Source organism: Zerene cesonia, chromosome 11 (genome assembly GCF_012273895.1).
Source record: "Zerene cesonia ecotype Mississippi chromosome 11, Zerene_cesonia_1.1, whole genome shotgun sequence".
Lineage (NCBI taxonomy): Eukaryota > Metazoa > Arthropoda > Insecta > Lepidoptera > Pieridae > Zerene > Zerene cesonia.
In genome coordinates, this window is record NC_052112.1 from 254243 (window position 1) to 281909 (window position 27667).

Below are 27667 nucleotides of genomic sequence, written 5' to 3' on the forward strand. Positions count from 1 at the left end.
GAAAAATTAACATAGAGAGGAAAAAAAAAGGACGGAGACAAATGTGCACTGTGTTCTTAAAAAGGGTCTTGGCTCAGCATAAATATCACAGTCAATGGGACCCTGACGCTGATATTCTACCAACACCAGTAGAGGGTAGAAAGAATTAAATAAATAAATACCGTTATAATTGTACGAGAAAAAATAATATTAAATACGTGGAACAAAGTGAAAATAAAAAGTGAATACAAATAGGTGAAATAAATAATAATGATAATAATAAATGATAGCTTTTAGGACTAATCCAGTGCAAAGTTAAGGCGTCTACGACAGAGTCAAAACTGCAGACACAGAGGAAAGCTTAATTAAATTATGAAAAAGATTTTTGAATATTAAGAAGGCGGGTTCGGTAAGCGATTTTAAAAATAAATTTACTACGAAGTTGTTGTTGAATAAACAATCTTTGGTTTTATACTAAGTCCATATGCAAATAATTGCATTAATTTACATAAAAATGCATTGTTTTTAAGTTGTAAAAACAATGCATTTTTATGTATTAGCTGGCAATCCCCTTTCATAATGTTTAATGATATACGCGTAGTTAACGGTTGTTGGCTTTACCAATTAAAACTTTAAGCGTATGCGTGCGTCGCCAAAGATTTTGTATTTATTGTTGTTTGTGATCGCAACGAACGCGCACGCTGAAACGAATTAATAAAAGTTAAACATATTATGTAAAATGTATATAAGAGTGTATTATATTGTTTTAGTTTTTTCGAGTTTCACAAATTGTGCAAATGTTATTTCGCGCCAAAATACATATTTAAAAAAAGAGTCCCGCGAAAAGTCAAAGACCATACACGCTCATGAACAATTAATGGACAATTTGTTTGTAGTCTATGATCCTTCTTTTCTTGCGCTGGTGTGGCCGAAAATAAAAAATGGTGTACATTTGAGTTTGGATAGGTATTGTTGGACGGAATTGAGTGTGTTTTTCAGAGATTATTTGGATGGACATGCTTGGGCATATAAAAGTGAGTAATCCTGCATTGTTGATGTCTATTTTACGATGATAATTATTATAGTCTTTAAATATAAAAAAGTATATTCAAGTTAGCATTATGTAATTAGCTCAATAATATAAATTGCGGATAGTATAAATTTTTATTGAACATTTTTTGTTTCAAACTTTATAAATTTTTTATTTGCAAAAGTTAAGTTCCTTTTTTAATCACTATATAGTATAAAACAAAGTTGCATTCTGCGCGTCTGTGTGTCTGTATTCTTAGATCCTTAAAATGAAGCAATGTATTTTGACGGTTTATTTTTATAGATAGAGTGATTTAAAATTAAAGTTCATATGTATAATTACATAGGAAAAAAGGGTGGAAAGCGGTTTTATTTCGAATTTAACGCTTGCGAATCTGCGGGCCGGCTAAAAAAAGAAAAGAAAAGCTAGTGTATCATAAATTTTGTTTAAAAGAGACTGATTTTGCGCAGTCGCTATACTCGGTCTGATTTATACTGTTTTACGTTCTCTCGTTTTTTATGTGAAAGTAATTTACATAAATGTACACATAATGTAACATTACACACCTAAAATTACATTTTGAATCTGCGCTAATCTGTGCCATCCACGCTCATAAAATTATGTAACACCTGCTGTCAACTGAGTCATAATACATGTGATTGGTTGCGTAGAAATAAGTAACGAATCCTAGGAAGATCGTAATTATGATAATGTAAACGCATCGAAAGCAAAAGTGTCACGCGCCAGCGCATCTCGTGAGATGATGCACTGTCAATGACATTACAGGCAACAATTAAACATCTGTGAAATAAAAATGTTATCCTCTTAATAGATAAATGTTTGGTTTTTTTGTTATTAAATCCTGAAGCGTGTTATTAGGGATAAAACTTGTCCAACTACCCCGTATAAGTATATAAAATAACAAAATTTTAGAAGTTTAAGTATTAATAAATTAGTTATCGGTTTGGTCATCACCAAGTCCGTATTTAAAGCGTCGAATTTAAAATTCTATTAAAACTAAACACAAATTTTATAGCCATTTAAATTAGTGAGATCTTGGTGCTTGTACCAAACGGCGTATCTTGGAAATCGCTGCTGAAATATTAGCTAAGCTTAAGCTAGCCAAATCGACACACGAATTTCCATAATACAACGGAACTTTTCACAATACACAGATACAATATGTCAAATTAATCAAACAACCCTTGTTTAAGCGTAAGTCTGCCAACTTTATAATCTGCATATAGGGAATGGGTATGCTATGAATTAATGAAGAAAATAACGACACGTATACGTACAATACTACTTTCGCTTTTAGCCGCAAGTTTTGCTGTGGTTAGTACGTTTAAAAAATCGTTTGATCATAATGAAACGATTTTTTATAACTTATGAAACATGCAAATATTGAGGTTTATGACATTTTTACTATAAAAGCTAATTTTGCGTGACAGACGGCGAGAGTATCTCGTGATTGCGGTAAAAACTCGATGAAACAATATCTACTCAGTCATTAAGGCAATTATGTATTTTAACTAACGTGCCGACAATTTCTATTTTGTTTATCTTCAAGCTCTTATCAGTGTATTTAAATAAATAACGCACGTTTAAACTTAACACTTTCATCATTAAAATATATGTATATTTTAATGATGAAAGTTTCTTTTACAAAAATAGAATATAAATTATAACCGGGAAATTTGAAAATGGAATATTTTCTATCGAGTATTGTAAAAGCAGAAACATAGTTAACTAATTGGAATAAAAACTAATTTGTTAAAATAAATGACTAATGAACGTTGCTATAAAAATCCCTCCCGTTTTTTAAACCGATGAATAGTTAAAGAGTTTCATATAATAACATAGATTTTATTTCCTAAGAAATGAGTGAAAAAAGCCCAACATGAAAACATTGATTTTCATGACATTATACCTACATCTGCATATTATGTGTGATATAGGAACAAGTGGTTTGTTTCGTCACAAAAATAACAAACTAGTGATGCGTAAAATCGTAATTCATCGTTTAATCCAGTCTGTGTGTCGATACAGTTAATCCAATTTCGAATACATAAATAACTTAACTGAAATCCGTTAAGTGTATTTGCGTAAATGCTTAACATGATTTTAAAATTACCAGATTAATTGATATCTGTTATTATTTATAACCTACGATACTCAGTGAAGTTGCAGCTTTGTAATAGTGAAATAATTTTTGAAATCGGTCCAGTGTAGTGTTTTCTTGTTGATTTTACGCGAGTGTTTTACGCATTTAGAAATTAAAGACAGCTTTTAAACGGATTTTAAACGCGATTTATTCATTATATTGTTCAGGGGGTCTCCCTGTGACCACTCTCGCTGTAAAGTGTTCGAAACGTCGAAAATCTTTAATTTCTAAATCGGTCTAGTGGTTTTTGAATATGTGAATACGTTACAAACATACAAATGTATAAAAGTTTCCTTTTTATTATATTTATTATTTACAAAAACGTTAAATTTGAATGCTCCTAATATTCTGGATACAAATCGCCAAAAAAGCAATGAAAAATACTGATACTCTTAGTAAGTATTTAGTAATCCGTGCTAATACGAATTCACAAAAAATAATTAAGGAAAATAGAGTAATAATAATTTCTCTACAAATGTTTATTTATTTTTTTACTTTTCTTTTTAACTTTTAGCCGCGGATGCATCAGGCAGGTATTCCGCATCATTCTTCACGGGCAACAAGTTCTGGCTGGGGTCGAAGCAACAATGCCAGATGTTGGTATGTCCCTTCTCTGTTAAGAAAAGACAGTTTTAACTTTCTATTATGATAATAATTAATACATAATATGAATGTTAAGATAACACAATTTGTACGTATTACGGTATCTTCCTAGCTTCTGTATATATTATTGCTTATATCTAGATAGATGAAGTTTTATCAAAGGATGTAGTCTAATTTTAGATTTAAATAAAAAGATTGGTGTGAAATTGGAGATGAAAATTTGTATGATGACGTGAATATACGGAAGTAAAGCAGCGGCGCAAAACTAGTACTAGGCAAAAAAGGAAAATATACTGAGTTTTAGATTAGATGTATGTTAAAATGCTGGAACCCTGTCGGGATATTATTTCTTAGATTGTTTTTTTTTTACATTGATGTATCAGTCTAGTTGGCAAGAGATCAAAATTAATGAAAAAGTACCTATTACAGTTATAGCACAGATAATATAATACTACAGATATCATAATACTGTGCATAATAATATTATATTATATATTATTAATAAAGTAGTTCCTAAGATTAACGTTTTCCTATTAATCAAAATTTTAGTTCCAATTAAAATATACATATATATATACATTAGTAATAGGTGTTATTAATATAACATAACATGTAAATATACTATTTCAGAACGATGCGTATGAGTCGCATGAACAAGATGAGACATGGGGAGAGTTTTACAACAGGGACTACCTCAAGACGTTGCTCAAGGGGGACACAAATTTTGGGCGGAGTGAGTTATTTGTTCAATGTTATTAATTTGTTGTTTCTGTCAAAATTTATGCTCTCAAGAAATTGGAGAAAATCAGTACATAACTACATAGTATAAAACAAAGAAGCTTTCCACTGTCTGTATGTGACTCTATGCTAAGATCTTTAAAATTGCGCAACAGATTTTGATAGGGTCTTTTTAATAGATAGAGTGATTCTAGACGAACGTTTACATGTATAGTATTAAACAACTCTGAATTTAACGCGTGCGAAGTCATGGGCAAAATCTAGTTACTTTATAATTTTACGCAAGCGGCCCGCCCCGGCTTCGCCCGTGGTACATTTATAGCCTATAGCCTTCCTCAATAAATGGGCTATTTAACACTGAAAGAATTTTTCAAATCGGACTAGTAGTTCCTGACATTAGTGCCTTCGACAAACACCTTCAGCTTCATAATATTAGCATAGATTAATTTGCGATTTTATGCTCATATATGATTACAGTTACATTTGATTTGATTACAGTTACTGCACGACGTTAGTCTCTTTTAACTGTGAGGTTTTGTAATTGGATGTATATAAAGTCAGTGATTTTTCTGCTGCCGTAAATCGGTAGATGTTGTAGGTAATTAGGATAATATAATAAAGTAATGTGTTACTTAATTGAAAATATGAAAAACGCCGAATGAATATGAAGTCTCGCAGAACAGTCCCATCACGATTCATCATCATTTATAACATCATTATGATTACTCCAATATCCACGTTTCAGACCACAATATAACCATTCCCATAAAAAGCACGCCCCCAAAACCTTTCTTTGTAATGTTCATTACAATTCTATTCTCTAATATGTGTGATAAATCGGTTAACTGTTTGATGCAAATAAACTTGGTATTTATTGGTATATATTATGGGCAGACCAGCAGGACTGGCACGCGCTGGTCCAGCGGGACGAGCTGGTGCGGCGACTGGTGCGCGCGGACAACGCGCCGCCCTTCACCCTCGCATACTCCGTGCTGCAGCTGCAGCTCAACCTCACCAGCCTGGCTTTGGCTAAGGTGATGGATTGTTCTAGGCTTTAAACACGCTAACAAGTTACTAATTTTAGGGAGACTTATTTGTGGAAAGTTTACGATTGTGCTTGCTTCGATCAATGTTATATAAATTCGTATTAAAATTAAATAAGTTATTACAACGTATCATACTATGACCGCAATAGGAACGCTTCGAACGGAAATTAACACGATATGCTCCGCTATACCACGTGACGGTGATGATCCGAATGATCTAGTGGGCATCTCATAATTTTCAAGATAAATATTGTTTCTTTTCTGTCACCTCTCTGTTATAGTCATAGTTATAATACACTAGCTACGCCCCACGGTTTCATCCGCGTAAGTCCGTATCCCGTAGGAATATCGGGATAAAAAGTTGCCTATATCTTATTTCAGCTGTCCAGCTGTCTACGTATCAAATTTCATTGCAATCTGCAAATGCAAATTGGATTGTAGTGTGTAGAGTCCTTTGAAGTTCTGAAAAGTTGAAGGCTATGAATCAACTGGGGATTCATCATTCATTAAATTCATCAAATTTTGTCATCCGGCCCGGAATAATATTTTTTACCTACCTATAAAAAAACGTAGATAGAACAAGTGCACAATTACGCTTAAACTGTATATCGTACAATTATTTATTTCTGCACTATTTTACGTGTAAGCATCTAAGACTTTAATTTTCCCATTACAGTCATACGATGTGACGCTGGGGGTCTGTCTGCCAAGATCCTGCGCATCTGAAGACATTGTCTCAATTATAAACTTCTCGATCATGCTGAACGACCACTTGAAGTACAACAACTCTCTCACCAGATCGATTAAAATCACTTCTATTAGAGAAATACAAGGTTACGACATTAAAGACGACGTGGTCGCCGTCCTGACCATCCTCATAACAATAACTTTCATCCTCCTATCTGTAATAGCCACATTGGTAGATCTCGATGTATTCGCATTAAAACATCAAACTTTAAACCTAAATAAACCTAACAATAACGTTGAAACAACGAAAACAATCACACGGCCAGTTATAGTAGACGCTGTAATGAAGAACGCGAATAATGCTGGAACGCTAAAACTATGCGATGCAAAACTGCCTCCTTCGATTACGCTGGGCGTAGTAAACATGGAGGGGACCGGGAACTGCAGGCGATGCGGGAAATACAGGAAGCAGTGCGCTATATCGAGACAGTTCGATAACTTCCCGCCGTGTCCGCGGATGAAGTTCAACTCGTGCGCAAGCTCCAACGCGGAGATCAAGAAAACTAACGGGCTCGTGAAGGATCTGCTGCTTAGTTTCTCGATAAAGCACAGCTGGATGAGGGTGTTCAATACCAACATGGCGAACAAGGATCTCGCGGTGATACACGCTGTCAAAATTGTCGCCACCTTTTGGATCATTTTCATACACGTAGCTGTCGCTGTTAGCTACGTTTCGAGTGAGTGCTCTCGTCATTTCTGCTGTTATATCGTTTGATAGGATTTAAGAGAACATGTTTATTTCAGATAGCGGCGATGTCAATGATCCTGGTAATATGTATTACAATATAATGGCAACAGGGACACTCGCGTTTGATGCTCTTTTCTTTGTAAGGTTAGTTCTTTGTGGTCTAATTGTAAATACATTTAAAAAAACTGGTGTAATTGTAATTAAAAAGTTAAGGTCATAAATTTACACTTAGCAATCGAGTGACCAGACATAAATTAATAAGTGGACCTAATTTGTTCTAAAACTGTTCTACTCCGTTCTCTTCTATTCTGTTTTGTTCTGTTCTATACTGTCCTGTGTTTTATTCTATATTTTATTCTATTGTGTGCCATTTGCAGCGGTATATTCAGCGCGCACCACTTTTTCTACCTGAAGGGGCGCTACAGCAGCGAGGAGGTGCTGCGCTGTTCGGGGCCGTGCGGGCAGCTCTCGCAGCTCATCTGTTTCATCATCAATCGAGCTATCCGGTGCGTGGGATTTATGATTCGTGATGATTTTTTTGTTTAGTTCTCAGTTAAGGACACGTGGGTGAAAACTTTTCATACAGACACATAACATAAACCACAGTTAACACTTTTCAGACTAAGTCTGTAAAAGTTTTAACATTAAAATTATGGGACTTTAAATTATGAAAGCTGATATTTAACAACATTTTTGTCAGCTAGAATAGATGTTGATTGCCACTGTCCCCCCCCAGGCTGCTCCCTCCCTACGTGTTCGCGATATTCATATCATCGGTGGCGTCCCGCGCGGGGCGCTCGGGCTCCGCGCTCGGGGGCGGCGCCCCCGACACGTGCCACCAGCACTGGTGGCGGAACTTGTTGTATGTCACCAACTTGTACCCGAGGGAGGAACAGGTTGGGTCTACATTGGATTTTTTATTAGTACCAAAGGAGCAGATGGGCCATCTGATGTTAAATAGTCACCACCGCCCATAAACACTTCTTACACCTTTTGGTTACATATACGTTATTTTCTTGAAGGCGGTTTTAAGTGTATATAAACCGTATGTCAAATGTACATTCTACTTCCTACTATCTACTAATATTATAAATGCGAAAGTATTTAGGAATGTGTGTGTGTGTGTTTGTTACTCTTTCACACAAAGACTACAGAACCGTTTGCAATGAAATTTGGTACGTAGACAGCTGGACAACTGGAATAACATATAGGCAACTTTTTATCCCGATCTTTCTACGGCATACGGACTTACGCGGGCGAAACCGCGGGGCGCAGCTAGTTATAAATTTTTATGCAACAAATTGAGTTGAATACTTAATGTTTGGGTTGGATTTAGTGATTGACTTCACTCATATTTGTATACTTCCAGTTTGTAAAGTCATTTGGAGAACATCCATACTGAATATAAAGCATACTCACAGTACGAAAACGCATCGCATAAATTTCCATACTTCGTCGCGTATACGGCGCAGCTATGTGTGCGATATTTGCGTAAAATGCGTTTGATGCGTTCCGTGATTGCACTATTCGGCTCACACTACACGCACCCGTGTATGTAGAGCACGAGGTACTCACAGTACACCCACACCCACACGTACGAACTCCCAGTGCATGCAAGTGTCGTGGTACCTGTCGAGCGAGGCGCAGCTGCACGCGGGCGGCGCGGCGCTGAGCGCGGCGCTGGCGGCGCGCGAGCGGCCCGCGCTGGCGCTCGCCGCGCTGCTGCTGCTCGCCGCCCCCGCGCTCGACCTGCTCACCCCCCGCGGTACTCTCCTCCGGTGAGTTGCTTCATCTGTGAGGGTAGGGCACCCGCTCTTTACAGTCGGTAATGTGTGTCGGTGGGACGCCTGATGGTAAGCGCTACCACCACCCATGAAGATTTAGAGAGCCATAAGGTCCATTGCAGACTTTACACCTCTACAAATGGATCACCGACTTTAAATTGGGAAGGGAATAAGAAAGTATTGGCGAAAGGAATAAAGGAAAGGAAGGGTAAGGAAAAGGATGTGGGCCTGCAGTCCTCCACACATCGAACGAAACACAGTACGAGCTGGCCCAATTCGTGCCGAAACGTGCTCGACTACCACATACAATACGCTCATATGGGGAGGTGATAACGATTGGTTTGCTTACACTTTAAAATGTACAATTTTTTTTATTATTTCACAAACTGTATCTTTACAACGTTATTTTTAGTTAATGGGATTCAAATGCTTTATAAATGAAAAATTTTTGAACAATAGATTTTTTTTATTAGGAGGCGCGATACGAACCCGAATCTTTTTGCCAAACGGTAGCAACGCCTAGCCTCTCGGTCACCCACGATCCCGCCTCAGCAATCGAATCTCTTCCACTCTGCCTGTGCCCGCCATGTGAGCGAATGGGTAGTCAACATATCTTGTTTCAAACAATTAATATAAATTATATATTAATTAATACTGCACACAGTGAGGGGTACGCATGGGAGGGGCACGTGTGGAGTCACGCGGCGCCCTACTTGCTGGGGGTGCTCACAGGCTGGCTCGTGCACCGTATAGACGGCCTGCTCACTGTACCTAAGGTAAAGAAAGATTTATTTATTTATGTATGGTTTCATTTTATTGTGAATCTTTATTTCACAATTTTTAAGAGCTATTTAAGCTGCACCCTTGTTTGCTTTTACAATAAAGTAGAAAGTGCGTGCTCCATAGGGTGGACATAGCTGACCAGTCGCCGCCGACCCTATTCGGTGCTTTGTCACTTATAAGCGTCCTACTAGCAAAGTAGCACTACAAAACCATGTATGAATCTGTTTGACGACTCTGTTTATACAGAAAGATTATGAATTCATACAATTATTGTATATCATTAAAGTCATTGTTGTTGGAGTTCATGTCATTGACAAAGGAGTTGTTGTCCAGTTGTCCAGCCAGCTGCATTAATAGCTGCACATATTTGACAATTATTTTTCAATTAATATTAATAGATACCATTTTCCGCTATGGATCATGTGCTCACTATATTAAAGTTTAAAGTTGGAAATCATATAAGTGGATAATGGTGTCTTCAATGGCTACTTTATGTGTCAGATGTGGTCAATATCGCTGTGGGTGTGGTCGTTTTGTGCGGCGCTCGGCTCGTGCGCGCTGCCGTGGGTGGAGGTGTGGGGGGCGTGGGGTGCGGGGGCTGCGGGGGCTGCGGGCGGAGCGGGGGCCGAGTGGGTCACCGCGTGGCTACATCTGCTGTGGCCCGCTGCGGGGATCTGGCCAGCTGTGGTTTGCTCAACGAAGTACGCGTGTGAGTATCGTATATTAAATTTTTGTTGGGTCCTGTTGGGGTGCTGGGAGAACTTTTTTTTCAAAATCAAACGTTTATTCATCTAGATTCTTTAAGAAGCCCTATTAACACCGTTTATATATTTTTGTACTTTTTGATCAATATAAGTATATAGCAAATGGTTCGCAGACCGCACGCGGCAGCTGCTGGACAGCCGCGCGTGGTGCGGCGCGAGCCGGCTGTGCTACGGCGCGCTGCTGCTGCACGGCGCCGCCGCCAGCGCGCTGCTCGCCGCCGACACCGCGCTCTGCGCCTCCTTCTCCTGCCTCGTGAGTGCGCACACACACACACACACCACACGCATACATCACACGCACACACGCGCACGTACCACACGCACACACGCGCACAACTCTGACGCACACAATTATTGTGAATAATATGTGAATGTAAAATGACAGCACCGTTTGTAAATGGCAGAACGTGGCGATCTTCTTTAGTTGGTTTTCAAAGATAAGCAGTTTTTTTCCTGACATCTATTGGTGAATAATAATACTATTTTGCTTCGTAGATAGCTGGACAACTGAAATAACACATAGGCACTTTTTATACCGATATTCCTACGGGATACGGACTTACGCGGTTTCAACCGCGGGTAACAGCTAGTATGTATAATATATAAGTGACTATATAAATGTACAAACAAAAACAAAATAGCACACGCAATTAAAAGGGAGGTGGGCTTGTATTGTTTCCTTGCCCAAGCAATATAGATATTAAATTCGAAAAGTTAGTTTCCATGTTCCTATAATGACAGTGGTTATTTGTAATATTCCAGCTATGTTACTACCTGGGCGTGACGGCGGCAACGCTGGGTGGCGCGTTCTGTCTGTGCGTGTTGGTGGAGATGCCGACCTGCTCCTTCCTCACCAGGCTCTCCGACTATGTGTACCGATAGCATACGCTCATATCGCTTTCAGTTTTTTCTTAGGACATTGAGTTGCGTTTTCTTTCAATAATTTTAGAGGATAGGATATGAGTTTTTGAAATTTTGAACGCTAATTTACAAACGGAATGTAATAAATATGTGTAGTTATGATTGGGACGAATGTGTTAAAGATTGTTTAATTACATTATGGTAAAATACTCATCAAAGTAGACTGATTTTGTAAATTTTTAGGGTATAAAGTTAGATACTTACTTTATAAGATACAGTTTTATCAGAAATGGTAGCTAATTCTGTTAAATGCAGTGTTTAATAATATTTATTAATTTATAAGAATCAATTGTTACCTCGAAATAAAACAAAATATAAATCAAATTGTGTTTTATTACAAATCGTATAAATCTTATCGCTAAATAATATTTACAGCATATTTACATAGCGGTAACTTATTTACATTTTTGGAGCTTATTACTAAAATAATAATAAATTGTCATTCAATAAACAGCAAACACGAAAAACACTTTTCATATATCTACATAATAATTATAAAATAGTAATTTGAGCAAAACATATTCCTTCTTTCAAAGAAAGGATTTTTATAATTTCGAAAAAATCTCACGTCATTTTAACATATACCTATATTGAAATTTTTTACCAAATAATTAACACACTTATACGTTTAGGAATGTTTCATTCGGAATGTTTCTGTAGTACTATAAACTATTTGTCTATTTGTTTTATTTGTTAAAATTAAGTACATGTTTTTAAAATAGGTAAATAAAAAGAAAATACAACGTCACGATTTAGTACAATTATAATATTTGTACATATATTTACAATCTAAATAATATTTTTATAATTTAATTTAACACGGTTCTATCGAGTATTTTATAATTTCGCACGCTGCGGCAGAAACACGAGGCCAATTGGGCATGTTATTAAAAAAGCGCTAATCTCAGGACTTCTGTCTTTAAGAAAAGTCAGTCCAAATATTATAATTACACATTACACTTTCTTTTATGTGTAGAGGTACAAAGTCGGCTTAAAATGACTTTTTGCACTATTTTGAATTTAATTGATGTGTTTCATGAGATTTATTCCCTATTAGTGCATTGGAAAGCAACAAGCGTGGCCTTGGGCTAACACCAAACATCGTTTTATAAAAGTTTTAAAAGAAATACATAAATAGAAAACAACGTCACACGAGTCACAACGTCTTTCACATACACGAGTCAATTCCTCTCTTAACATAACTTATTCAGTATTCTCCTCACACGACATTTAAGTCCACGATCAAACATTAAAACTACGACTTTTGGGTTAAACTAATACATTGTTTCATGTGTTGGTTACAATATTCATTGGAACTGATGATTTTCATGTAACATGTAAAGCAATGTATTGTGGAGTAATGTAGTCTACACTCTGTGGGGTTTCTTCTGCGGTGATACAATTTTCAGCATGGTGACGATGGGCGCTTCGAAGGCTACTGATATGATGAAGGCGAGGAAGTAGGATATCACAGTCAGTCCCAGGAAAAGTACGAACTAGAAAAACAATGGAGAGAAAATTAACATTTGTTTAAGATTAAGAGACAAATAAAAGTAAATGAACTTTGGTCATATCTTTAACTACATTGATGGAAGGGTCTTTTGTTGAAAACACTGCAAGTTTAAGCTTGGTGCTTTATTGTATGTATGTGCTGTGTACAGTGTAATGTTTATCAGTTGTTGTGTACACTGCACGTGTGTGCGTCCGTGTATTGTGTACGCAGTGTACTGTGAGTATCTGTCTGTTGCGTAACACACGGAGTGTGTGTTAAGTGTACTGTAATGGAGTGCGTGTGTTTCTAGACTATTATGCTATCCTATATATTGTTTATGCTTAGAAATTAAAAACTTATTAAAGGATTTTAAACGCCATTTATTAATGATATGATATATTATTGTTTATGCTATCAAAGTATGGATATGCGGAGTAAATTGTACAGTGTACTGTGGTATGTTTGTTTGTTGTTTGCTGTTTGTGTGTGCACTCACCACAAGCATCTCGCCCAAGTGTATGGGGTGCGTGAGGTGCATGGCGACGTAGCGCAGCACGACGGGGTGCACGAGGTAGGCGCAGTACGTCACCCGGGAGAACGGGTACAGCACGGGCGCCGACAGCAGGGTTCGCACCCAGCCTGGAATTTGGAACCAAAATTTGGTTCATTAGTTGCTTTTAAATGGATAAAATGAAAATGCCTGATTTCGATTGGGTAGCACGTGATTTATGATTTTCAACAGTTAGGTATACATATGTTGAGCAACAAGGTTGAATGTTGTTGCTATTAACATGTTGCTGCCAAGATTGTGCTGCAGAGTCAATAGAGCACGTTGAGACATCTCGCTCAAGTGGCGATAACATTAACATAGTTCAACAAGAAATGATCTGAATTGAGATTGTAGTCTATTAAACTGTAGCCACATAAATAAACGACGCCTCCTTGGTATAGTGGTAAACGCGTGAGCGTAGAACTGAAGGGAACCGAAGGGTTCGATTCCCGGTGGGGACAATAAAAGAAAAATGCCTCGGTCTGGCAGGACACAGAAGGCTTATCACTTACTTGTCCATAAAGTTGGTTGCCTGGAAGAGATCACTTGTAAGTGATAAGGTCGCCTTCTGTGCTGTATGTTTTAGCGTAAGTTTTGTTGTATTTATTTCTGCTGCGTTGACAGCACAATAAAGTGTTAAAAAAAGAAAAAATCGATCAGTGAAACAGATGTATATCATCTGCCCCATACCTCAGCAGGGGACACGGGACTTTACTTTTTTTTTTCACCAAAATAAATAAACAAACAAAGTGGGACGGTCGGCACCTCCGTAGCCCGTGGAGCAGGCGACGATGACCCAGGCCACGCAGGCGGCCCACAGCGAGTGCGAGAGCGCGCTGTGCGCCGCCGCGCTGGCCGCGCCCAGCTCCGCGCGGTACAGCCCGAAGACCAGCAGCAGCAGCGTGCCCGCGCACGCCGCCCAGCCCGCGCCGGCCCACACCTGCCGATGCCGAACCCGCGTGTTATCGGGGTGGGGACACACTGACTTACATCTGATATAACACTACACTGGCGGCCCGCCCCGGCTTTGCCCGTGACACATATATAGCCTATATAGCCTTCCTCAATAAATGGGCTATCTAACACTGAAATAATTTTTCAAATCGGACCAGTGGTTCCTGAGATTAGTGCGTTCAAACAAACAAACTTTTCAGCTTTATAATATTAGTATACATAGTATAAAGTAGTCCCTATGTATGTCTGCTTAGATCTTTGAAACGATACAACAGATTTTGACGAGGCTTTATAGATAGTGATTTAAGAGGTTTATATGTATAATCTATTAAACTACTCCGAATTAAACGCGTGCGAAGCTGCGCGCAAATGCTAGTATGTTATACGAGATAAATTATAAGTGCAAAGGGTAAGTGATCAAATATAAGTGAAATATTATTCGAAACGGGTAAAATCTTCAGCCATAACTCACTCTGCCCATCCTAATTTTCAAGTTTGTCTTGAACAGGATCCAGCCGGTTGCCATGCCGACAAGGTAAGGTCCCAGCCGGGTCCAGGGCTTGTCGTAGATTTTATCAAACTGCGTGAACGGATCCTCGCTGTTGGGAATATGCTCGCTGCTCCACGACACGTAGCCCGTCGTGAACAGGGACGATACGAAGAAAACCCCAGTCAGGATCACTGACAGCTTGAAGTGGCTGGAAAATGGAGTAGAATATATAGAATTTTGGTAGGTGACTGTTTTGTTTGGTTTAATTTGTTGTGGAAATATGATGCTTTGGCCTTTTTACATAAGAAAGAAAGTTGTCCAATTTATATTCGTTATTATTTGAACAATTACAGAATAGAATTAAACTGTTTAAACACTCCTTTGAAGTAAATTGTGGTTTAGTTTAGATGATACTAATAACTACCTATTTAAAATTGGCCATAGTAGACATAAATGATTAATTAAGTTCAGAGTAAGAAAGACTTACCTGGTAGCTAGGATAAGTAAGATTGCACTAACTGCGTAGAACTGGGTGTCGTCTGAAAGGTACCAACTCCACAACATGCACTGGAAAGCAATTTATTATTTAGTTTTATGAAACTGTCAAAGCTATTTTAGGGTAACCGGTAAAACCAACAAATTGTTTTTGAAATTGAACATTAAAATAACTGTAAATAGATCTATAAACCTAGAAGAACTGTCTGTTTTATATCATTAGGATAGGATTGGCTGGAAAAAAGGAATGGACTGGAAAAGGTGAGGAAGAGGAAACGGTGATTACGTATAAGCAAGTGCTGGAAGCCGAAGGGGTCGCGGACGTATTTTAACCAGCTCCCGTGGCCCCTTCACTCAAGTGGCTCGACGGAACACAGTGGGGTTTTGGTCGGTAAGAATCCGACATAACCCACGGCTCCATCCCCGGGGGCCGTGGGTATCTATGCAAGATTTCCCCACTATAAAAAAAAAATGTGAGGGAAAAGTTAAAGCTCACCATCTGGTCGACCGGGAAGAGCGTGTTGATGTAGAGCAGGTTGCGCCACCAGTAGCGCGGGCACGTCTCGTGGTCCAGCGCGGGCGGCTCGAACACGGCGTTGTGCGCGAACCACTTCATCGTCACCTCCACCACGCCCAGCATGAATAGGTACGGCGCCGTCAACCTGTCGCCGACAACGCGTTACTGACCGTTTCGTGTTTGGTGAAGTGATAACAGTGAATAATAATAAATCTTCATTTCTCCTTGATAAATGTACTGAAAACGGTGAAGGAAAACATCGTGAGGAAACCGGCATGTCCAAGAATCAAAAGTTCGACGACATGTGACATCTGCCAACCCGTACTTGGCCTGCGAGGTGGGTTATGGCCTGAACCCTCATAGGAGGCCTGTGTCCCAGCAGTGGGAACATATATGGGCTGATGATGATGATGATGATGAATTGTACAATTTGATTTAGAGGCTCTGGCACTCTTGCTAGGTATAACCTGTGTTAAGAGAGCCAGTCCCTTCCCAGGTATTTGTACATTGTATGCACTTGTAGGTAAAAATCTTTAAAGATTAAAAAGATAGAAAAAAAGAAAACGAAAACTTAACAGTGTGTTTTGTATTTGTTGTATTTGGTTATAAATTCTAATGTGTGAGAACAACAAAGATAAAACGAAGCAAACATTTAAAGATTATTGCATTAACAAGCAATCAGTCTAAGAATTTATTTAACTCATTATTAGAAAATAATGATAAAATATTCTTATATTTAGCATTATTTCTAAAATAACATTATAGTGCCTAATGTAATGCAGTATTAGAATACATACAAATATCATGTACGGTCTAACATGGATATAAAATCCTGATACACACAAGTGTCCAGAAGAAGCAAACAGCGTACCTGGCGAACCGATATCCGAGCAGACCGAAGAACTGCAGCAGCCCCGCGGTGATCTTCCGCCGGCCCTTCGTGAGCCGGTCCAGCTTGCCCTTCGCGTTCGTGCGGAAGTACAGGAACGTGACCAGCATGCCGCTGCCGGAAATCGTCTCGTAAGTTTCGCAGTTATGAGAAGACTAGCTTTCCGGCGGCGACTTCGCCCGCGTGGAAGTCGGTTATATCGCGCGATATTGTGAGTAGACTATAGTCTAACGACTATAGTCTTTCCCAAGGTCTAGACTATTCGTCCCGATATTTCGACCCTTTCTACCCATCGTTTCGGAATAAAGTATCCTAAGTCCTTTCTCAAGTTCAGTTCTATCTACATAATTTCATCAAAATTGGCTCAGCGGTTTAGGCGTGAAAGCGTAACAGACAGACAGAGTTACTTTGCATTTATAATATTAGTAGAATTTTCTCTGATGCATGTTCCTATATATATATTAGCGGGCAAACGAGCAGGCGCCGCCCATAAACGTCCACAAAACCTCGAGGGATGTGTGTGGGTTTCCGGCCTTTAAGGGAGGAATACGCTTTTTTTTTGAAGTAACCCAACTCGTAGTCATATGTTTGGATAACTACGTATTTTAGGAGTTATAAGAACATGAACATTAATCACTTTGACCAAAGTTTTATTGAAATCCTCAGAGTTTACTTTGTTTTTGTGTGAGTTCCGATATCGTTTTGGAAAAAATCAGATACATTGCGTGTATTAAAAGACACGTGTTCTTCCAAAAGTAACTGAAGAAAAAAGAAAATTAAAGAAAATTAAAGAGATATGCCAAATTTTTTGCTACAATAATGGTAGGACTCAATCGAGAAAAGAAAGCGAGTTTTATTTCAGCTCTAGTCAAGTGAGATCAAAGCATTTAAAAGTTAAATTTCTTTCTTTGATGTTTTCATTGTAAAAATACGAGTAATACCATAAATAGTTACGTAACTTAAGTAAACATTCGTTTATAATTGTTTCTAATAAAATACCCGAGACAGAAGAAAGTGTCGACGCTGTACACCGCGCTGATGATGAGCTGGAACCAGAAGCTCTTCTCCAGGATAGCTCTCAGGGCCGTGTTGTCAGCATACTGTAATTATTCAACAACTAAAAATGTTAAAAAATGCTTCTAAGAATGTGTCCGAAAATTCTTGGAAATACATCCTTATAATATTATAAGTATATCTCCCTCTCTCCCCTCTCCTTGGAAAGTACTACGGATACTTAATGATATTAAAGTAACTTTTAAGAACAAAATATATTATTGACCGTTTCGACTCTGTTCTGTCATTATTTCTTTCTATTCATATATTAGTACCTAATTGATACAATTGAATGTATTTAATCTATTTGCCACTGAAATCTATAATCATAATTTTCAAACAAAGAGGCCTGTTTTAGCCCTATGTGATATTTAGCGTAATTATTACCACTTCTGTCTTCACAGCTCACAAACTTAATAAGCTCTTAGAAGCTAAGAAGCTCTTGATTCCTCTTATAACGTACTCGCTGTTCGCCCGTGGAACATAAATAGCTTATGTCACTCATTGTTAAGTTGCAGTTTTCTAATGGGTGAATGAATATTTGAAATCTGTCCAATGGTTTTTGCGTGAAAACGATGTCTACAAACAGACATAGATATAAAAGTTTATAATATTATCATGTCCAGTGTAGAAGTGCAGACAATAAATTATAATTTAGTCGTGAAGTAGCTTGACTGGTTAGTAGTTAAAAGTCTAACCTTAAATACGACAATGCACGTATGGCCAAAGATGACCCAGACCATAGACAAGCATCTGAGACCGTGCACAACGGGCACCGTGTCGGAGCCGACCGACTGGTCGAAGATCTGCAGTATGTTGGCTTTCATGGAGAAGGAAAGCAGCAGCTCCGACCACACACCTGGGGAGAGAACCACGTCTGTTTATTATTATTTTTGGATTTTTCTTTCACTGGAATCTTGGCCCATCAAAATGGGAACTTTACAGGCAGGATAGTAGCCATTAATCAAACTATAAATACTCAACTGGATTTATCATTATACACTTTTATTTAATTCTGAGTTTATATCATTGAGACATATTGGCATATAATTTCAATATAAGTACTATATGGAGTTAGTTTTATCTACATAATGTCATAGTCGAGCATGCTTCGGCACGAATTGGGCCATCTCGCACCGGGGAAGTACCACACCCCCACAGACAACTGGCGTGAAATAATAGCTTGCTATTGTGTTTCGTACGGTGAGTGGGGGAGCCGGGGGCCTATTTCCTTCTCCTCGCCCTTCCCAGTCCATTCCTTCTTTCCAGCCATCAATTCTTTACTTATGCCTTATCCCTTAAAAGCGGGCAGTGCATTCTCAGAGGTTTTGAGCCTCTGCGAATGTTCATGGGCGGTGGTGATCGTTTAACATTAGTCGAACCACCAGCTCACTTGCCCGATATGACATAAAAAAATATCAAGAAAAATTGCGACAACGAACGTGTGGTTAATTGGTGTGGTTAAAATATTCAAGATATGTTTAGATTACATTCGGTGATGTATTATACAAGATAGCATAATAATACATACATCCAAACAACTTATAATTACACGTATATTTAGCTACTTTGTGTATGTATTTATAGGTTATGTTATAGAACAAAGCTGTGCAAGATAGTGGATATAAGCGGAATAGTGCTATCAAAGTGAAAAGAAGTATGTTAATGATGCGACGGTGGTACTTACTGAGTTTGATCTCTTCATCAGTTGACGCGGTTTCCCCGGTCAGCCGCTCCTCAGAGTTGTTGCTGTTTATCGCAATGTTGTTGTTCACGTTGTACATAGATTTACCTGAAGTGGTAAGTATTTATTAGCACAGAATGCAGCGGTGACAGAATTTTGTTATTTATATCAAAAATTACTGAGATCCCAATTCTGAATTCCCAGACAAACGAGATAAATTCCTCGACTTTGTATTATTAGTTATTTAAAGTTTAGATTAAAACTTATCACATTATATATTAGTGTTTAATTATCTAGATAGAGTTACGCTAGTATTTTTTTAAGTAACCAAATGTTACCACAAGTCCAAGTAAGTATAAATTAATACAGTCATGCTGTTATATTATTCTAAGCACCTTCCTTATGAGACTTACTATCAATACATATTTTTTGTACCAAACCTAAACCTGTAGTTAAAATTTAAGATCTTAAGACTTTATTTAATGTATAATCTATAATCTTCTAAGATAAGCTTGTAATACGTTTTGCAGTACATAAATTCAATTGCCTTCAAAAACTACCATCTACAAAACTGACGTATCCAATTAGTTCCAAATTAGTAGAACCCAGTAGTAGTAGTACGTCAGTAGTTCGTCAAGTACCTTTAGCGACGGTAATAGCGTCAAGTCCGGTCAGCGTGTTGCCGTTCTCGACGGCGGCCATGTTGTTGACGCGGCGGCGGCGCGCGCGAACTTCCCGCGCGATCATGACGTCATATATTGTTGCCGTGATCAGTAGCACGCTAACTACGCAGGATACGCCGCTGCAGAGAAAAATATCGCGATTAGGAAATTTATATAAGATATGTGTGTTTATGCACTTGTTGGATTGGTGGTCGTAGACCGCTGCTAACCGGTATGATGAGAATTGAGTGACAGTGACGATATATTGGAAGGCCTCTTCCAATGTTGTAAGTGTATATATTTGGCGACATAAAAGTTTCAATAGTTCAATAATAGGAAAAAGTAATTCAAGGAATAAGATCAAGAGTTTTTATTATAGCATACAGCGTCAGTACATCTTATCTCTAACAGTGTTATTGGGTTCAAATTTATGATCGTTTTTAAAAGGGACACGTGATATCAGATATGAAAAGCTGCAAATAAAGCAAATAAGAAAGTCGCTACCTCATTGCTCTTGGCTTTATATAGTTCCTTAAGTATTATATAAGCCTAGAAATTCAAGAGATTAGAATTATCATTTCTCTTGATCCAGCCTTTACATTTATATCCAAATATCAATAGTAAGAGTGCATTTTTGTTGGCAACTTGGTGTTAGTTTTATTTATTTTATTTTATTCGCGTGTTTTTTACGTAGAGAATTGTCACACATAAAATTAAATCACCTTCACCATACATAAATGACGTACTCTCCCTTGATGATTTCATAGTCTACTAAAACGACAGTTTTCCAACCACTGATAGTACTCACAGCAATATCTGGAATGTGGGGTCGTTGATATAAGAGTAGCCCCCGTGTTCTGGCGAGCGGACGGTCACCACGTTGTGGTGCAGGAGGGGCGCGTGTACTCCGTTCACCAGGTCTGCAATTTGCTCGCGGGTGCAGGCGCGCGGGAGGCACAGGCCCAGGTGGATTGTGCGACGCTGGAAGAACGTCATTGTAACAATAATAAATATGGAGGGCTAGCTTTTCGCCTACGTCGTAAATCGAAATTATTAACTATCCGGGGTATCCCCACATAGTCATTATGTCCTTTCTCGTGTTAAAAACTATTTTTTTACCAAAAATATCATTCAATTCGGTTCAGTGGTTTAGATTTGAAAAACAGACAGCCTGACAGACGAACAGACAGACAGACAGACTATCATCATCATCATCGTCGTATGAATGCCTCTGCTCCACAACTTAAAAGAGAGTAATGTCAGTAACACTTTACATGGAAAGACTACCTATAATTTCAATTAAGTTGATTTCGTGAGTGACAAAGCTATTGACCGTTAATTGATAAATTTATTCCAAACCATACCAGAGAAAAACAACAAATAAAACGAATACACACAGTTTTAATAATGTCGTGCAGGTCGGTAGTAACGGCCATCCGCACATTGTAGAAGGCGGTGTCAAAGGGCGGCCCTAGACCAGACATCGATACGTCCTGGCGCCAGTCGTTGAATATCTGCGAACCGCTGCTGCCTGAAACATGCAATGTGCCTGTTTAAAAACATATTTTTGAATTTGGAATGACAATGCACGAAGTATGGCGCCAAATGAGGTTACATGATATTAAAATTAAAAAAGGTAATATAGGTATAATTATATCAGCAACTTTTATTAAACTTGTAACGTAAATGCTTTATCGTTAATTTTGTAAGACTAGTCTTGTATTTATTTAATTATTATAAACACGAATTTCGTTACATTATTCCTCTATTTTTTATTGAATTTAATAACCAGTTTCAAATCTAATACGATGAAATGTAACAATCTCCCCATTCATAACTTGTGAAATCCAACCTTGACTCAAAGAATGGTGAATAAAATTATAATGAAATAAGTAATTAACAATTAATCTCAAACACTTGTTTCGTCTCTCCACGCTCCAAATATTATCCGTAAAGTAATAATTACGTAAAAGCTTATTAGTCATATTGTGAAATCGAAATTTCTGCGGCCACCCATAATAATATTCAATGCATGAATGACTGCGGAATTTATTTTAAAGAATTTTAAATTATTATTAATATTGTTCATTTCCTTGTGTATGATTGGTGACAAGCAATTTATAAAAAGCAATGTACCCACATATAAAATAGTACTCACATATAAAATAAAGTACGTGTACGTGTCACTTTTGATTAAATTTACAAGAAATATTTTATTTAAATTTTTTGATACATTTAAATATAAAGCAATTGAAAGGTTCTACATATATTATTTATACATAATAACCTTAAGTTGAGTTTAATTGTACTTTATTGTAATATTATATATGTATTGAGCAAAAAATAGTCCTAATATTCATTCATTTATGATAATTACATCTTAATACATATTCGAGCATATTTAAAATTTTATCGCTACTATAGTTACCTAGATATTCCCTTATTAATATTTCGTATATTAAATTAATTATCGGGACAAATACATGGTCAAGGCTCGCGCTCTTCCATGTGACAACTGTTATTTAGAATTTGTAGGTCGGTTGAAGTTTATGTTTTTACAATGTGAATCACTACATCCGTTAAATATAAAGGTGTGATTTAGAAATGGTTGAGGAAAATTTATAAAGTCGCGGGGCGCGCCCACGAGGGAATGTAAGCGTTGCAAAGACATTAAGAAATGTTACAGCACTCAGGTTTTATTTGTAATCTGTGCTGTGTGCATTACGTCATAGAAAGTGCGCGCGCTTTCTGACATTTGCTCAGATAAATTATAGTGACAATTAAAATAAAAAATAACACCACGAGTATTTTTAAATAGTGGTGATTTATATACCATGTTATTTTGGAGACTTATGTAAAGGTCTCGCAAGTATATTTTATATAGCATGTCATCCTTTCTGTAGTTCAAGGGTGAACATCGTTTAAATAATTACGTCTGTCAAACAAACATGAAATAAAATACATCAAAGAATTAATTTAATTATTTAGTGTCAAATTGAATATTTTTTTGTGAATTTATTTTAATGTTAATATTTATCACTTTCAGAAAATAAATTAAAAGCTAGAACAGGATTCAGTTATACTGCTGATGCGTCAAAAGGTGAGAAAGGAGAATGTACCTGTAGGTTTCATTATTTGTTTGTTATTTATTCTATAAATGAACCTAAGATCAACGACCTTCTCAAGAGCAAAAAGTGTTAAGCAATACAATCGATCAAAGTTAAGATTTCTTTAGCGATACGCCTGTTGTATATTAAACTAAATGGAGACAATCACCGGCCAAGGCTTTAGACGCAGTTAGATGGCCAGTGATTGTATTTCGTATCGAGTTACGATCAAAACAAAGAACTCGAGCTAATTTTTCAAAGCCAGAAGACTTTGATTTCATAGATTTATAACTGACGTTTACAGATTATATAAGAACCTAAAGTTTATATTTGTTTGACCATAGACAATACTTGTAATTTAAGAAAATAAAATAAAATACAGTACAAAATATTACAGCATGCATAAATTTATTCAAATTCAGTATTATTATAATCTGATTCAAATCCAACTAGGCGTTAATATTTGATTGATGTCGAATATGTAAATATTTCTTTTATGCTTATATGAATGTATGCCCCAGATATTTCGCTTACTTCCTTGATCCTTTCGGTCGATAGAAAAGTAAAGTAGGTATATAGTTTGATAAGCTAAATGTATGACGTTGTCAGGTGCACATTGAAAAATTACATTTTTTTTATGAATAATTCTCATACAACGGATATTTTTCAACTTAATTTAAAGAGACGAGGAGATTATGAATTCACCTGCTTCTTTTTTCTCATCAGTTTTTACTAGGTGAGCCGATTTTTATGTTTCATTTTTGTTTCAAAGTTGGTGTGTGCCAGCCATGTGGTCCCTTTTAAATTCGGTCTAGTTCTGATAAATGTAAGGCCATTTAGATTTTTGTTGAAAATAATTTTTTAATGGCTAATTTATATTTTTATAATTAATTTACTTAATTTCAAAGTTAAATTAGCACTCTTCCGTGACTGACTGTCATTACGTAACGGGTGCTTGAGGTTCGACATTCAATTGACTTTATATAAGTTCTTAAATTTGACTAGTTCAGTCTAAAGATAAAAACTTACGGTTGCTGATAGACCGTGGGGTGTGCTGTTCGTTGAGGATCTGGCAGAGCTCTGCGGAGCCGGTCCAGTAGTTGTTCCCCCAGTAGAACATGGAGGTGTACCGTCCGCTCGCGTCCTCCACTGGAAATAGAGAAATAGAATACCTATTAACATGTAAACTCAAACCTTTATTCAATTAGACTTGTTATAGAAGCATTTTTGAATCGTCATAACATAGTGTTAACATTTACCACCGGTTCGGAGAGCAGTTTCTACAGAAAATAAGTATGTAACAGAGGGATTTCGCTAATGACCAATGTTAAATCAAATATATAATATGTGAATATTCAGATATTGTTCGTTATATAAATGATTTAATCTACGTAATATTTGTGGAATGACTATCTACTAAGCACGGAATGGATAAGACGAATAAGAGTCGCATTTTTTTCAAAGCCTAGTTGAGCATTGTAAAATAGAAATAAATTTAACGACACATTAAAATAGGTATACTTGAGATAATTTGATTTAATAATATTCTCAATGAATTCATAAATTAGCGAATTATATTATTTATTTATAACCTCGTAATATTAAAGTTATATTTATCAAGCATTTAAAAGATAAAAGAGTACATATTTTATGGCGGAAGGCAATAAATTTTATGAGTAATTTAATAATACTTTTATAAATCTTATATTATAAAAGAACGTGTTAATTTATGTTTTTGACAAACTTATGTTAATGGTCACTGTTTGAACGTGATCCTTCAAGAGAAGCAGTAAAAAATGTTAAATTTATTATTTAATTTAACTAAGAATACAGTATTTTTTTCACAGCTTTTTAAAAAATGATGTAATCAATATAATTTTACATTTAACTATTTTTTGGAAATTATTTTTGTATACGCTATTTTTCTTATATTATAAAAAAGGTTAAACAGTTTTTTTTCGACCAATTCAAACATTCAGTATACGATCTTTCTCATGAATGTTATCAGTAAGATGGCATAGGATTAAAATGCGATTGACAAAATGAGTTTCCGCAGTGGAAGGAAGCAATATGTGAAACTACTTCCTCCTGTCGCCGACATTAGCCATCTTGGAATCACTGTCACTTTTACAATGTGGAGGTGAAATTTTGCCTGACCATAGACAAAAAGAAAATGACGATGGAAAATTGTCTATATTATCGTGACAGTTATTATGTATGGTATATTTTTTTATGCAGTATAATATATACTTTTTTGATTATTTATATAAAATAGCATATTTTAGCATGCCTGTATCCTTTTTTTGGTAAAGGAGCGGGCATGCCACAGCCCATGAGGAATCACAAATCTGTTATAACTTTTGTGAAGCTGTTGCCAGCTTGCGATGGTAGACACTCTTTTTGAAGATATTTATGTCAAACGCCTGTGAGAATACAGAACAGGGTAGACTATTCCACAAGGTGGTAGTACATTGCAAAAAGTCTGTGTCTAAATTCCAATGATTATATCCTACAAACTATTCAATTTAATGATGTCGGTAATAGGTGATAAAAATGAATAGCTAAGTAGTTAAGTAATTGTTAACATCAACAAAACCTTTGTCCACGTATATTATACAGTATTATATCATATTGTTATGTAATAATTAACATTATATTCACACATTTGGCGCCATAACATTAAAAATCCATAACCTTTCCACGTCCTACGTAGTGCCTGGTGATGACACAATGAATGGTTGAATGTCGTGGACTAACTAGAAATTAAGGACATTTTTCACACGTGCTGCATGTGTATTCAATTCAAACTTTGAATACGTATCAAGGTTAGGTGGCAAGACAATAATTTGATGAATTTATCTTTTAATCCAGATTAGGATCACAAGGAATAAATAATTTCCTTATGAGATTGGTTGGGTTGATTCTGATCACTAAAGCGTGGTTTTTCGTTTCTTTTTCATTGTGTTCATTTTAAGAAATATAATGAAGTGGAAAAGTTTATATATACGCTTACACGCTACTCTGGAAATACTAATATAAAAGTTTTAATTTATATGGAGTTTCGTTGTCCAGGAGCCGCATAGCAAGAGATAAGTTTAATAAATTTTAAACCTTCGATAAGATTATGACAATTTTTATTTATAATTTCAAATATAGCAGCTCCTACTACTATAATTTTTTGGGGAAGTAATATTGATTAATAGATTAGTTAGATGATCTTGAGTTTCTATAATGACATTAATTAAGTCCAATTATTATGTATACTTCATGCGTATATAGGCGAGGCTCAGCTAGTGATATCATTAAATCACATTAATAATTCATAATAATATATTATATATATATATTAAAATAAATCAATAATTATTATAATAACTGGTTATTTCGTGCAAAAATTTCGAGGCCATGGCTTTAATTGCAGGGCAAGTGAATTAGGCCTGTGAGCCAGTTTGAAAATTTATAAGGTTATTGGTTTAACATAATAAGCAATAGTTTTGACCCGTGAAGTTGCTCGCATCGAGTCGTAAGTAGGATAGAAACCCATTTATAATGCATAATCTGTGTGTATAATAAATTCCTTCTATATCATCATCGTTTATAAAAAAAAAAAAACATTTTGAATAACCACACTCTTATCTTAACTCAAACTTAATTGCTTTATTTTTTAAGCTCTTATGTACGTGCATATGATAGATAGATAGTTGTTTAAACTACCATTGTGTTATGTTACTTTTTGCGATAAAAAATATCATGAAATTAGATAATTACTTAAATCTGTATACTTAAATAAGTGCCCAGAGTATGTTGTAGTCTAGAACAAATCTCTATCGTAAATAAGAACTGGACTATGTAAAAAAGCTTTAAAACTGCGACAACATTATTATATATATATGAGTAACTAACTGAAGTCCACCTTCGTTATTTCCGCGTTACAATTTATCACTGAATTTCGCAAGGTAAGGTCAAAAGGTCTCTGACCTTAGCTACGTAAAGCATGGCGATGCGTGTGAGTATGCTTGATCAAACAAAGACTGAAAAATACAGACAATGTGAGGCTTAAACTCAAGCACAACATTTATTTATTCAATAAGACTTCTTTCAATTGTCATAACATCAGTTATGACGCTTATTATCGCTTCGGAAAGCAGTGTCTAGAGAGAAAAGCCGAAAAAAAACAGTGTTTATTTTTATTGTATTCTTTGTTTGTTGAAGATATTGGTTTTCTTAAGCTGGTTTGGGTAATGAATACTAACACGTTAATCTACCTCAACTGTCAAATATCTTGGGATGCCATTTTTAAAATTGAGAAAGCTTTGGCCTACAATCAAGAATCTTCTTATATTATACTATATATTAAGGATAATGTATTGGTAAGATTCTTTCAATCAAAACTATGCACATACTGTTTATGTGAATAAGACTATTAAGAAACAGATCTCTCCAGGATTGACATTTATAGAAGGAACATTTCTATTCAGTTTTGACGATGTGTTTCGACAATATATACGATCACAAGATAGTTAAGTG

The 27667-nt window shown here is 36.5% G+C and overlaps 2 protein-coding genes across 2 annotated transcripts in view; one reads left to right on the forward strand and one right to left on the reverse strand.

The window, feature by feature from the left end:
• Positions 1-664: 664 nt before the first annotated feature.
• On the forward strand, positions 665-11208 carry LOC119830487 (O-acyltransferase like protein-like). The gene is made up of 13 exons (XM_038353532.1): positions 665-1013; positions 3688-3773; positions 4407-4509; positions 5409-5548; positions 6237-6984; positions 7052-7139; positions 7373-7501; positions 7732-7891; positions 8604-8773; positions 9444-9555; positions 10064-10271; positions 10440-10579; positions 11089-11208. Exons 1-13 carry the CDS (start codon positions 857-859, stop codon positions 11206-11208), a joined length of 2361 nt encoding a protein of 786 aa, XP_038209460.1. The 5' UTR covers positions 665-856.
• A 514-nt stretch (positions 11209-11722) lies between these two features.
• The window catches only part of LOC119829993 (nose resistant to fluoxetine protein 6-like), a 32963-nt gene continuing 17018 nt past the window's right edge, over positions 11723-27667 (reverse strand). The window contains exons 2-15 of the mRNA XM_038352790.1: positions 24170-24289; positions 21431-21564; positions 20842-21014; positions 20013-20173; positions 19375-19479; positions 18386-18546; positions 17634-17734; positions 16617-16748; positions 15725-15890; positions 15221-15300; positions 14716-14941; positions 14055-14229; positions 13236-13378; positions 11723-12743 (exon numbers count right to left, since the gene is read on the reverse strand). Of these exons, the coding sequence (XP_038208718.1) occupies positions 12615-12743; positions 13236-13378; positions 14055-14229; positions 14716-14941; positions 15221-15300; positions 15725-15890; positions 16617-16748; positions 17634-17734; positions 18386-18546; positions 19375-19479; positions 20013-20173; positions 20842-21014; positions 21431-21564; positions 24170-24289 (2006 nt within the window). The 3' untranslated portion in view covers positions 11723-12614. The remainder of the gene's footprint in view (positions 12744-13235; positions 13379-14054; positions 14230-14715; positions 14942-15220; positions 15301-15724; positions 15891-16616; positions 16749-17633; positions 17735-18385; positions 18547-19374; positions 19480-20012; positions 20174-20841; positions 21015-21430; positions 21565-24169; positions 24290-27667) is intronic.

Bases quoted from the DNA above. Each gene is read 5' to 3' on its own strand.
- LOC119830487 (XM_038353532.1), top strand. From the start codon at position 857: ATGGACAATTTGTTTGTAGTCTATGATCCTTCTTTTCTTGCGCTGGTG. The intron at 1,014-3,687 runs GTGAGTAATCCT...TTTAACTTTTAG, and splicing joins ACATGCTTGGGCATATAAAA to CCGCGGATGCATCAGGCAGG. The intron at 4,510-5,408 runs GTGAGTTATTTG...TATTATGGGCAG, and splicing joins GGACACAAATTTTGGGCGGA to ACCAGCAGGACTGGCACGCG.